General features: G+C 38.7%; 1 protein-coding gene across 5 annotated transcripts in view; it reads left to right on the forward strand.

Annotated features, from left to right (window-relative positions):
* Window positions 1-11,221, forward strand: part of THSD7B (thrombospondin type 1 domain containing 7B) — a 1,494,436-nt gene extending 1,483,215 nt beyond the window's left edge. For all 5 annotated transcript variants that reach the window (XM_086718478.1, XM_086718480.1, XM_086718479.1 and 2 more), the window contains 2 exons: window positions 2,179-2,266; window positions 10,035-11,221. In XM_086718478.1, coding sequence (XP_086574604.1) covers window positions 2,179-2,266; window positions 10,035-10,116 — 170 coding nt within the window. In that variant the 3' untranslated portion in view covers window positions 10,117-11,221. The remainder of the gene's footprint in view (window positions 1-2,178; window positions 2,267-10,034) is intronic.
* Window positions 11,222-12,713: the final 1,492 nt, after the last annotated feature.

The following is a 12,713-nucleotide window of genomic DNA, read 5'->3' on the forward strand; positions in this document are numbered from 1 at the left end:
GGTGCTTCTCATACATACCTTTCCTAGGAAACAAAATGCTACTAATGACTAAGCCAAGTGGCCTAACAGGGCATGGAGAAGAAAGAGGCAGGCAAAGCTCAAGCAAAATATACCCTGGGAATTTCCCCCACAGAACCTAGGTACCTGCATATCAAAAGTGCCTCAATGACGTGCTTAAGTGAAGAAAAAAACAGAAACTAGATCTAGTAGGAGAAATCAGATGTACACTCTTCAACCCACTATTCAGGATGACCACAGTATCTTATTCATTTTTGATCTCCCTGTATGTCTGGGCATGCTATAGGTTTTAAAAACATGTCATTCATTTTGTGACTGAATTAGCAGCTTTAAATTTGAAGGAAGCAGGATATAAAATGTAGCCAGGCTCACCCATTGCCTGAACACCCTACTTCAGGAAGAGAATTAGGGTGAGGTTCTAGAGAAATGAATGCTCAAATCCACACGTGGGGTCCTTAGCCTTTGGGAGCTAATTAAAATATCAGTAATAGCATGTATGTCAACATCCATCTGTGTGTCTCTGTTTTTCTCTTGATAGTGTAAGTTGGAGCAACCTCAAGAAAGTCGTTTAGGCAATATGTATCATACAGTTTGACCTAAGAGTTCTTTGCTAGGAACCCATCATACAACTATATATATGTTTACTAAATAATATTTGTTATGAATGCTTGTTGTATAAAAAGATGAGTGGAGGGGTGCCTGGGTGGCCCAGTTGGTTAAGCGGCCGACTTTGGCTCAGGCCATGGTCTCATGGTTTGTGGGTTCTAGCCCTGCATCAGGCTCTGTGCTCACAGCTCAGAGCCTGGAGCCTGTTTCGGATTCTGTCTCCCTCTCTCTCAAAAATAATAAACATTAACAACAACAAAAAAAAGAATGGAAATAACCTAAATGTTGATAAGCAGAATATGGAAAAACAAAATATAATACACGTATACATCTATTAAAGAGAATGAGACCTGCTTTTAAGATCTAGCATGGAAAACTGCATGCATGCTCTGCTGCTATATTTGCATATACAAAGGAAACTAAAATGATTCACAAGGAAACAGATAACAGTGGTCGCTGCTGGGTTGGGAATTGAGAGAGAGCATCAGGGAGACTTACTTTTCCACTACATATCTTTTTTCAATAGTTTGAAGTTTGATCCTATCCATTATATTATTATAAAAAGTTATATTCTTTTTTTAAGTAACATGGACCACATCCTTCTACACTGGGGATTTAAAAGTACTGGACCCTCCCAGTACTTCAGTTCTAGGAGGTTTAGGAGTAAAAAGATGAAAGGTACTTTATCACTCAGGGAAGACTTTTTTTTTTTTCTTTCTTCCAATGTAAAAAACACAGAATAGGGGATTGCATCATTAGTGTTTCAAAGAGATCTGAATCAAAGCTTTGTTAAAAGTTTTATGACCATAGAAAAATATCATTACTACATTGAAACCTCATTCTAAAAACCTGACTGAGGCTTTAAAGTGTCTTATAAGCAAAAACTGTAATGGGTAGTGATAATATAATTGAACGTAATTGTGATTTTATTCCAAACAGTTGTTGTTTACAATAGATTTTGATAGTTGTTCATCCCATAGAAGCCTTTCGAGTAAGATGCCAATAAGTTTTTTGGACCCGCAGTTAATTACATTCACGTAGTATAATGAATCTTCTGTGTGCATCTATCTTTCAGAAAGGAATGCAGTTCCTTGGGGATGCTCAGGCATCTCTCTCAGACCAGTTAATCATGCTCACATAAGCAGAAAATAGAAAAACATATATACACTCAAGTTATACATATTAAAAATCACAAAATAGATCAGACTATTGGGTTCTATTTTTCTTAACTGTAGCAGATATGGCATCAAAATAATAAGCAAATATTCACATGTATGGTTATAATTTGACATAAATTCACCAAATTATCATTAGCTTATTTGGGCATATAGTTTTTGTTCATTCAACATCATTCAAGAAGCAAAGTCCCCAAAAGTGGTGAGAGTAATTTTCTTTGCACGTAGGATTGCCTCGTAATTTTTTTGGTTCTGTTTATGTTGTCAAAATGTATTGTGATACTTTTGTGTTACATGTATAAGACTATATAAACATACAAAATTAAAATAGTCTGAATTCTTTTGCATGCTAACCTTATTTAATCTCTATTTTAAACAGATGGCCGAGTAAAAATCTGGGTTTATGGCATTTCAGGTGGTGGTTTTCTTATCATGATTTTCCTAGTATTTACTTCCTACCTTCTTTGGTAAGTACTAACTAGCAAAACGTTTATATTCCATATTCTTATAGGTGACATATTATGCTAAAAGGCCATTGGCTATTGTAATTGGACTCCTGAACTCACAAATAATTATCAACAGTAGACTATAACTTTTTTATTTGGTTTTCAAATAATATCAGAAGATGTAAATCATTATAAGGAAATTTCCATTTTAGTATTTTGATTTAGACTTTTTTTGATTAAATAAACATTAAAAATTTTTAATTTTTGAGAGGCAGAGAGAGGGAGACACAAAATCTGAAGCAGGCTCCAGGCTCTGAGCTGTCAGCACAGAACCCAACATGGGGCTCGAACTCACAGACTGCAAGATCATGATCTGAGCTGAAGTCAGACACCCAACCGACTGAGCCACCCAGGCACCCCTGATTTAGACTATCTTTCAGTGTTGACTGTACGTTGGCATCTCTTGGCACCTCCTGGGAATTGATACTTGGTTGCAGCCTCAGAGATTCTGACTTAATTAATCTTGCACGTGGCCAGGTCATCTGGATGTTTAAAAGCACTCCAGGTAATTCTAAACTGCAGCCAAGGCTAAGAGTCATTACTCCCGATAGTTCTAATATGACCTATTTTGACCAGTGGGTTCAATCAGCCTGTTTAGTACATTTTACTTTTGTTTTTTATTTATTTTTAATCTTTATTTTTGAGAGAAAGACACAGAGTGTGAGTGGGGGAGGGGCAGAGACAGAGGGAAACACAGAATCCAAAACAGGCTCCAGGCTCTGAGCTGTCAGCAAAAAGCCCAACACGGGGCTAGAACTCATGAACTGCGAAATCATGACCTGAGCCCAAGTCGGACACTTAACCAACTGAGCCACCCAGGTGCCCCTTTAGTACATTTTAAGTAGAGGCCAGGTTTTATCCACATTGACAAGATAGTAGAGAAAATTTGACAGCCAATTTCAGGAACCCCATTTTCTAAGTGACTTGTTCCTGAAAATTTGATGAGTTGTTCTTGAGACCAGACAGATGTAAATACATTTGAATGTTTTCAAGTGTGTTGACAATATTTTATTAGCTTCCAAAGCAAAATTTCCAAAGGATCTTTTTATTTTCATGAGATCAAATGTTACCTTGCTTTTTTCTCCAAATTGAGATATTTATATTCATCATCTATTAAACTATTTCCTTGAGAATTTTTACCCAAGTTTTAATCTCAATTCAAATCCAACCATTGTATATTTAGTCTCAAATTCTGTTTCCAAGGTTACACAGGTTTTTAAATCTTTGCTCTGGATCAGTGAAAGTTAGTGAAGAAAATAAGATGACTTTAATTCTTTCTGCCACCTATAGTGCTACAAATTAAATCTCTAGAAATTGGATTTCTATCCAACTAATGTGTCCATAGTGATGTAGTAAAGAGTAACACCTTCGGTTAGTCCTTCAACCTATAATCAAATGATTTGACCAATTTTTATGTCTCAATTGATAAATTTTGTATGTATTCCTAGATGGTGTCTTAATGAACAAGTGTGAAGTTGAAAGCCTTATATGAGGTTCAGAGTGATAGGATGCATTCATCACTAGAAGAGATTAGAAAGGGAGGAATAGGTCTTATATTGTAACAAAGGACATGAAGGTTTGACAGATGAGAAGCTCCTCTGAAAGTAATGACCCAACACAGTGTAAGAGAATCAGAAAATCTGTTCTGTAAAAGCTGGGATGTGTTCTAGTTGTTAATTCCAAATCCTATCGTTCCCGCTTTCCTGGAATATCTAAGAGATTGAAAATCAACAGTAAGTCATTAAATTTGCCTTTTTGCATGTCTCCATTCCTTCAGGAATAAATATTTATTGAGGCTTTCTGAATGACCCTAAGCTCTGGGGATTAATTAGGTACATCACTGAATTCTGGAAACAGTTTTCTAGAGAATTGTTTAAAGATCAATATAATCCCCCTTACATTTTAGTGACCAAATTACATAAATATTTATGTACAGTATTTTGTACATCTATTTGTTTCATCTTCAATGCTTGGCCTTAATCACCCCCCACTAGGTATAGCACAATAGCTACATACTTGGACTTAATGCAAATACTCCTTTCTGCTATCTACAGCAAAATTAGTCTTTCTAAAATTTAGCCAAATGATCAGCCTCTCTCCTACTTAGACACCAGCAGTGACTTTCCATTGCCAACAAAAGGAAAGTCATGTTCTGGCTGCCTAGCTAGCCTTCCATAATTTCAGCCTGAACAATCATTCCAAGTACATCTATTTCCCTATGCCTTGGACAGTCCCGTGTGTGTATTTTTCTCACCGAAGAAATTTTTTAAAAAAATTACCTCCTTAATAAACTCTTTATTTTGATAAAATGGTAAATTATCTACTGTAATATTTAACCAATATGCTTAGTTCTGCATTCTTACCCATAATCCTATATTATATATTCATTATAATATACTCATTTTCTCTACTTTCATATTTCATAGGAAAGTTTGTATCCATCTTTCAGATCACTTTGTAATTACTGTTATCTCTCTTCCCACAGTCAGTTTCAGTTTCTCAAGTTTACCATTTTCATTTCTATCCAAGTTGTTTGAGATACCGCATTTGTTATCCATGTTGCTGTTTCAGAAGTTTTCTCCTAAGACCCCCATGTACCCTTTCAAATGTATTAGGGAAATTTGCCTTTTCATTTTCACTGTGCATGTTCAATTTTGACGCCATTTTTTTTTTATTATTATAAAGGTAAGCTCTTCATTATATGGAAAACTTACATAAGGGTTGAATATAAGCCTACAACTTCTTTCTGAAGGATAATGTTTTTGGGAGAAGTAACCTTATATTCGGATGCTTACGGTGGTACCTTCTAGTTTTGCAAGGAGTCGGCTGCTTCCAAGGTTTCCTCCTTAAGTCCCGTTTATCTAGAATGCATTTTCACCATTAGCTATTGACATGCTATTAGTTCTTCCCAGTAAACCTCAAATGCCAACATTTTCCCAGTCTGGAATAACATGTCCATGCTTCCTCTTCTCTGGCCTTTACTCTATGCTGTGATCGTAGTTACTTCTATAAATCTCTTACTCCTCTACCATCCAAAGTAGAATAAGTGGATGATTAAATGAGTGGTAAGTAAACACACACACACAACCAAACCTAGGTGTTTTACATAGATTATTGTGAGGACTGGAAAAGACAATCTAATGTGTTATTGCTATTATCATACCCATTTTAAAGACAGAGCAAGTTTTTCTGAGGTCATCAAGCTGAGAAAATCACTTCTAGGTATCCCTAGGCCCAGAGCTTACGTTCTTTCCACTGGTCTCTGGTCTGCAATTTCTTTCTCTTCACTAATCCTACAAAGTCTTTAGATTCAATGTAGTGTCTCCAGCTTTCATATTTTTTAGATGTTCTTTGTTTCCCAAGTAAGCTATAGACTTGGGAACAGACCTCTTGATATCAAAACCCATACCATTTACTGTTACATATGAGCTGCCTAAAGAGTCCAAATAGATACTTTCACGGCATTTACTTCTATTAAATAGGTTGCACAGGAGTTAGAGGATGACAGTTTTGGTGATTTTATATTTTCTCCCCAAAATAAAAGGCTTAGGACAAGAAAACTGCTATAATATGCCAGGCCTTAGGTGTATACTTTAGATGAAAGCAATTTATAATAAAACTTAGAAGCGCTTTTGAGAAAATATAGAAAAATAGTCTTCTTAAGGACCGCTTCGTTCAGATACAACCCTTTGTACATCTGCCATTAGTGTTCGAAGTTTTTGAAATATTACTGATGCCGTGCTCCCCTGGCAGTAAAGATCCATGAGGCAATTGAGTCAAGATGAGCTCTGGGTGAGCTTGTAGTTAATGTAGACATAGTACCAGAAAATTGCTGCAGATAACTACCGCATATCCATCCTGCCCTGCCCAGTGCCATTCAGTAAATGGGCCCCCATTCTGCCCAAGTTTGAGAGTAGTGCCCCCAATTCCAGAGGCCCTGCCCTTAGGAATGGCTGCCTAAACCAAAGACAGTTCCGGCTTTCATCAAGCTATTTAAGCTCTACTGCCCTGGGGCTGGAATTCATTGGTACTGTTGAGTACCAGCAATTTGCCTTTAAGTCTGTAATCAGTTTGTTTTCCTGGTTTACTGGTTTTAGCCCTTGCTAAAATTCAAATGATCATGAAAGAGGTCACTTTAAATGTGTGTCATTTGGGGCAGTGGGTTAAGTGTGTCTGACTTTGGCTCAGGTCATGATCTCCCAGTTCGTGAGTTCAAGCCCTATGTTTGGCGCTGTGCTGACAGCTCAGAGCCTGCCTCAGATTCTATGTCTCCCTCTCTGCCCCTCCCTTGCTTCCTCTCTCTCTCTCAAAAATAAATATTAAAAAAAAATTTTTAATAAAAAAAGGAAAAAAAAATAAATGTGTGTCTTTCAAAGATCTCTTACAGCCAGAGTCGCATAATAGTTTTATCTCTGTGCCGAAAGTGACGGTGGCTGTCACCAGTGCTCTATTAGGAAGAGTTACGAGGCTCCACCTCAGTCCGACAGGGAAGAACAGTGTGATGGATTAGAGATCCATCCTGGGTATGGGATGCGTGGCGGTGGCCTATTTGCCAAGCAACGGCAGGTCCTGATTTAGTGTGAGTGAGGTGGTCACACCTTTCCTGAGACCAGAGTGGAGGAGAAAATATATTTTTAGAAAAAGAATTAAGGGAAGAAGGAAAAGGAGCAGGGCCTCTAAAGACAAGTCCCCAAGTTGGTGGCTTTGCTGAGGACAACCCTGCTACATATCCCCTCCCCTCAGGGTTTAACTCACCAGGAAGGTTTTGAAAGCCACAGCTACCCAGCACAGTATCACCTTACTCGATTTACAAACATTTAACAACATTTAAATTCTAAAATTTCTCAGGTCGCACACATTCATAGTTACGATATTAGTATCAATTGAGAGGTTACACAATCATAATAAAACGTTGCCTTCATCCAAATGATCCCCAGCACACCCCATGGCCCACAAGGATTTAAGGACTATGTATTAGAAAACCCCTCTTTTTTCCCAGTGGTTGGTACAATGTTCATAATTCCTTATGTGGAAACTCAGCTCCTATTTTGAGCACAATATGGGCCCAAAAAACAGCTGACCACGCTTCGGTGTCTCCCTGGCAATGTTGACATAAAGATCCAGCCATCTCTATCCCTCTTCCCCACTCCCCAGGACTCAGCTTTTGCTTTTTTGCCCATCACCCTTCACAAATGCAAATTAAGAATGGATAACCAAAAACTATTTGGAAGCACCTCCATATCTTCCCTCTTCTTCCCTTCCCCCTCAAAAGGCAAGAGATAGAGGATGAGCAAGACCCCAACTGTCATTTCAGATGAATTATCTTGTATTGGACAACCTCCACTATAACCAAACCACCACCACAGTGGATGCACAAGCTGTTCCTTCCAAGTTGTCCTCAACTGCCATTTGTGGGATTTCTTAGCACTTTTAAATGCTACAGATTAGCATGCTCTGGACCTCATTTCAAGCTGGGTCCATTCTCTATGCAAGAGTCTGGGCCAAACAATAGAACCAGAGCCACTGGAATATACGTCTATATTAAAGTTACATTGAATATTATTCTAATGACAAAATGAATACGCTTTTGAGAAGCAGGAAACTGGAGGCCTCCCATGACAGAGGATGCTAGAGCAGGTTCCTTCCTCTCCTCAGTTTCCCTAGTTGGAAGGTATCTCTGTGTAGCCCATGCCCAGCCTCACCTCATAACCCACTGAGCACCCACTGCACCCCAGCTGCCAGGCAGGAACACAGATGCCATCTGTGGTTTTCCTTCTAATGATTTTTTTTTAAGTTTTTTAACATATATTTTTTAGGGGCAGAGAGGGAGACACAGAATCTGAAGCAGGCTCCAGGCTCTGAGCTGTCAGCACAGAGGCCGATGCGGGGCTAGAACTTAATGAGATGTGAAATCATGACTTGAGCTGAAGCTGGATGCTTAAGTCCCTGAGCCACCAACGTGCCCCCTTCTAGTGATTTAAAAATTTTTTTCATTTCTTGTTTTTGCTTCATTATCGAAGCAAAAAAATAATTTTAGAATTTGAGCATTTAAACTAGGTGATTCTCCCTAAAACCATTTTAATTCTGTCAAGCACGCGCACATGTGTATGTGTGTGTGCAGTAAAATTCACGTAATACAGAATTCTCCATTTTAAGTCAGACACAAAAGCCACATATAGAATGACTCCACCTGGATGAAGTATTCAAAATAGGCAAACCCCTAAGGTGCAGAAGTTTAAGTGGTTGCCAGGGGCTGGAGTGTGGGAGAAATAGGAAGACTACTTCTGTGAGTATAGAGTTTCTCTTTGGGTGATGAAAATGTTCTGGAACTAGGTAAGATGATGGTTACACAACATTGTGCCACCGAACTGTACACATTAAAATGTGTTTCTAATTTAAGTTCAAAGTATGAAAATTCCCATGTACACACCAAAATGTTTCTACCAAGTGCCAAGTTAATGACATGGATACAGAGGAAGTGCACTGAAGAGGTTGATGGCCTGGGCCTATGTGTTAGATGTGCTTAGTTTTCAGGCTCGGCCACTTGGTGACTTGAGGGAAGGTAAGTGACCTTTCTAGTCCTTCTCTGTAATGAAAAAAAAAAATTAATGCTTCCCCTCTCTTAGGGTTGTTCTGGGATTTATCGAGATGTAAAATGTTCAGCACAGGGCTTGGCAGTTAGTATATTTCCAATTAATAATAGATGCTATTTGGGGCACCTCAGTCCGTTAAAATCTGACCGGCTCAGGTCATGATCTTGCAGCTCATGAGTTCGAGCCCTGCATCAGGCTCTGTGCTGACAGCTCAGAGTCTGGAGCCTGCTTCGGATTCTGTATCTCCCTCTCTCTCTCTGCCTCTCCCCTGCTTCTGCTCTCTCTCTCTCAAAAATAAACTAATAAAAATAATAGATGCTATTAAAATAAACTTGGAGACAAGGAAAGAATTGCCTCCCTGCTGGTAAGGACAACCCCCAAGACCTGGGCACTGAAGGCAAAAGTACTGAGAAAGGAAGACAGGCCTTATGGTAGAGGTGGGGCACCATGTGGCCAAATTCAAACTATTAACATTCATCAACGTAAGTTGAGTTTCACCCATACTAAGACTCAGAGTGTAATGCAGGTTGTTTTGCCCCAGATCTGGGCCATCACTGTGTGATTTACCAAGGTTAGTCAACCTCAGCTTCTCTGAGAAGGAAGAGCAACCCTCCCTGACCTGGCAAAGTTGTCAACCTGTGGTAAAACAGAGACCAGGTGTGAGCGGCTCTGCAGAATCTGAGAAAGTGTCCTGACAGACTGTGGTTACATGGCATCTAAATGTCAGGCTTCAGGCAAGAGCAGCAGTGTGTTTAGTTAAGAATGAGACCAGGGTAAGGCACAGAAACCTGGCTGCTCCAGCTGCTCATGTTAAACATCTCTGATGTGCATGCGGGTCACAGTAGCTTAGGAATTAGTGAACAGCAGATGTTGGCATTACTGAGTATAAACAAGAACAAGAAAAGTAGCCCTCTACCACGTTCACTGGTTCCATGAAACCATTTTTAAGATTTAGAAAAAATGACAACTTCTCCTTAAAATAGGGGTAAAGTATTCAAAAAACAAAGCCACAGGTTCAGAGCACTCAATCTTTTGTCATTTAGCTGCTTGAATTTCTATACCTCACAATAGTTTTTAGCAGATCAAACAGAACTCTGTGAACCATTTTTATCTGAGGAATTCTTTTCCCTTTGCAGCAAGAAGCCAAAACCACATCAAAGCACACCTCCCCAACAGAAGCCTCTGACCTTAGCCTACGATGGAGACTTAGACATGTAACCTGAAAAAGAAATCCAAATGTAGACATCAACTGCCTTAACCGCTTTCTCTTTTGTAGCTCTCAGACTTCTCAGTTTTTTGAGGAATCTCATGATGTGATACATTGGGCAGAATGCAAATATTGCGAAAGTAATATTGCCTCAACTTCATTTGGACATGAAGTCAAGGATTATTAAGTCTGCCATTTTGCTTTCAAGTTGTTTGTGGGTGTGTGTTTAATTTTTTGATTCTCCCAAGGGTCCTGAAAAACCCTTCTCTTCCTGTTTGGAAATGGGAAGAAGAAAACATGATGGAATTCCCACAGACTCCCATAAACTTTATCTTCAGCAGCATGATGACAATCTGGAGGAAAGTCGAATCAAGGCGTTTACTGTAAATGACGAGCCTGACACTGCTTTGTTACGCACTATATTAGTGCAAGTCTTTATTCTTCCCATACTTCAACACTGAGTTTTCTAGAGTTTACATTGGTTCAAAGACTTTCAAATTGGATTGCCTATTTTCATGAACACAGAGAGAATGGCTTACCATTTCAGAAATTCTCTGAGTTTTTACCTTTAAATATTGTACTTTGTTTTGTAGCCAGGGGATGATGGCACTTCATGGATTGCATTTGTTGAGGTGGGGGGGGGGGGGGGGAGTGGAGTGGGTGTAATTGCTGGTTTAGATGAAAGCTAGGTGGTTTCTGAATGAAATATGTATTGAGTGTTAGGTGGTTATATTGGAGAATGAGGCAGATTATTTGATTACTGAAACTGTATTTTAACAGAAACTTAGCCATGTAGATATAGTACTATGCCATACACAGTTGTAATTCAGTTTAATGACGACAAACTCTGCTTTTGTAATTTCAATTTTCTTATCTGAATATTTATAAATTCTTCTTTTGAATTTAATTATCTGACCTCATTTAATATACATCGAACACCAATCCTGTTTGTAGCAAGTCTTGCTTTTATAAGGTTTCAATAATATCTAAACACATTAAAAGGCTGAAACCATTTTATGAAGATAATTGTTTGTAATTGTAGATGTTGAGAGTAAGAAGGTGCCATCTTGTGGTATTGACTTGTATTTATAACAAATAAAGTGCTCAAGAGACTGAGATGTTGCCTATTCTAAATTTATTCACTTATGAAATACCTTTGGCTTTGACAAAAACAGTTTTACTGACAGCTTCCCTGTGTCACTGTTGTAGGGGTTGACAGCCGAAATCACTGACAGAGGAAAGGATTCTTATTCCACATTCTTAACAATATGAAATAGAGCCAACTACAATTACACAGAGTAGCTCTGAAGGAATATTTAAAGCTCGGTTAATATTAGAACAAACCACTGAAATAAGGCAAATGCTGATGTGTAAAATGACTTTAGAAAATGGGAATGTTAGAAATGTGATGTGGAAAGAGGGTGTTTTCATTTATACTTTTGACTTCTGTTAACCATTTAACACTGACTAACTGGTTTTGTCAATGGCACTATGGTTTTAAAAAAGTAAATGAAAATAGGATGGTTTATATCAATAGTGTGACTAAGGAAACAACCCCTAGAGTTGGCCTCTAATAAGTTCTCTTAAATAAAATCATCAGCAGTCAAGAGACCCTGCTTCAGAAATGAAATCTTGGCTGGGCCCTTTACCTGTGTGTGGTCCAGCATAAAGATTACAAATTATCTCTTGTTTGACCCACAAAATAAAGACAATGAAATCATTTTTATCTCAGGTTAGACATTAAAATAAATGTCAAATGAGATTATGGTTTAAAATGTCCTACAGACACACCAAATATAGACCTTTCTATGGAACATCTCCCTCTGAAATAAACCCAAAAAATATCTGAACAACTCCTACATATCAGGCACATGAGAAAATATAAACATTGAAACAGGAGAGGCTGAGACACAATCTCACCATAAACCCCATGTGGTTCAGTGACCCACAATTGGAAGGGAACTTACAACCCCAAGTTTCTCCCACAGGAGTAAAGGTTTGAACCCCACTTTAGGCACTCCAGCTTTAAAGAGCTGTACCTAAGAGATGGACACTCTGAAACATCTAGCTTTGAAAGCCAATGGGGCTTGCATCCACAAGGCCTACAAGACTAAAAATAGTGAGAACTAGCTCTTGAACGATTCACACAGACCCACCATGGCTAACCTCCAAGCCATAGCATACAGGCAAGTCTTTCTATGAAAGAAGCTATTTGCTTATATTAAAATCTTTGACTTGAGGGTCAGGTATCTAACATACATAGAGGGGCCTACAAAAATACAAAGACCATGGAAGCTGGTGGACACCATCTTTATGCTCTCCCATTGCCTTAAAGTAACCAGTATCTTCTAGAAAGGAGACTGTATATACATCTGGGGCCCTGGTTGTTGTAGCTTCAACCCAGGGGAGGCCTCCTGACCACCTGATTCTGGTGTCCACTGAGCCTTTTGTTCACAGGTTTGATGAAAAGGCATCAAACAACAAGCAGTACTTAACTTGCTATTACCCCAGGGCTCAGCGGAGAAGGAAGAGACTGAAATGCCCATCTCCTAGTCTTTTCCTATAAGAGATACATTTACATACTTTAAAAGCTGCTGCCTGAGGTTCC

Source organism: Puma concolor, chromosome C1 (assembly GCF_028749965.1).
Source record: "Puma concolor isolate L17-30 chromosome C1, mPumCon1.1.hap2, whole genome shotgun sequence".
NCBI classification, from domain to species: Eukaryota; Metazoa; Chordata; class Mammalia; order Carnivora; family Felidae; genus Puma; species Puma concolor.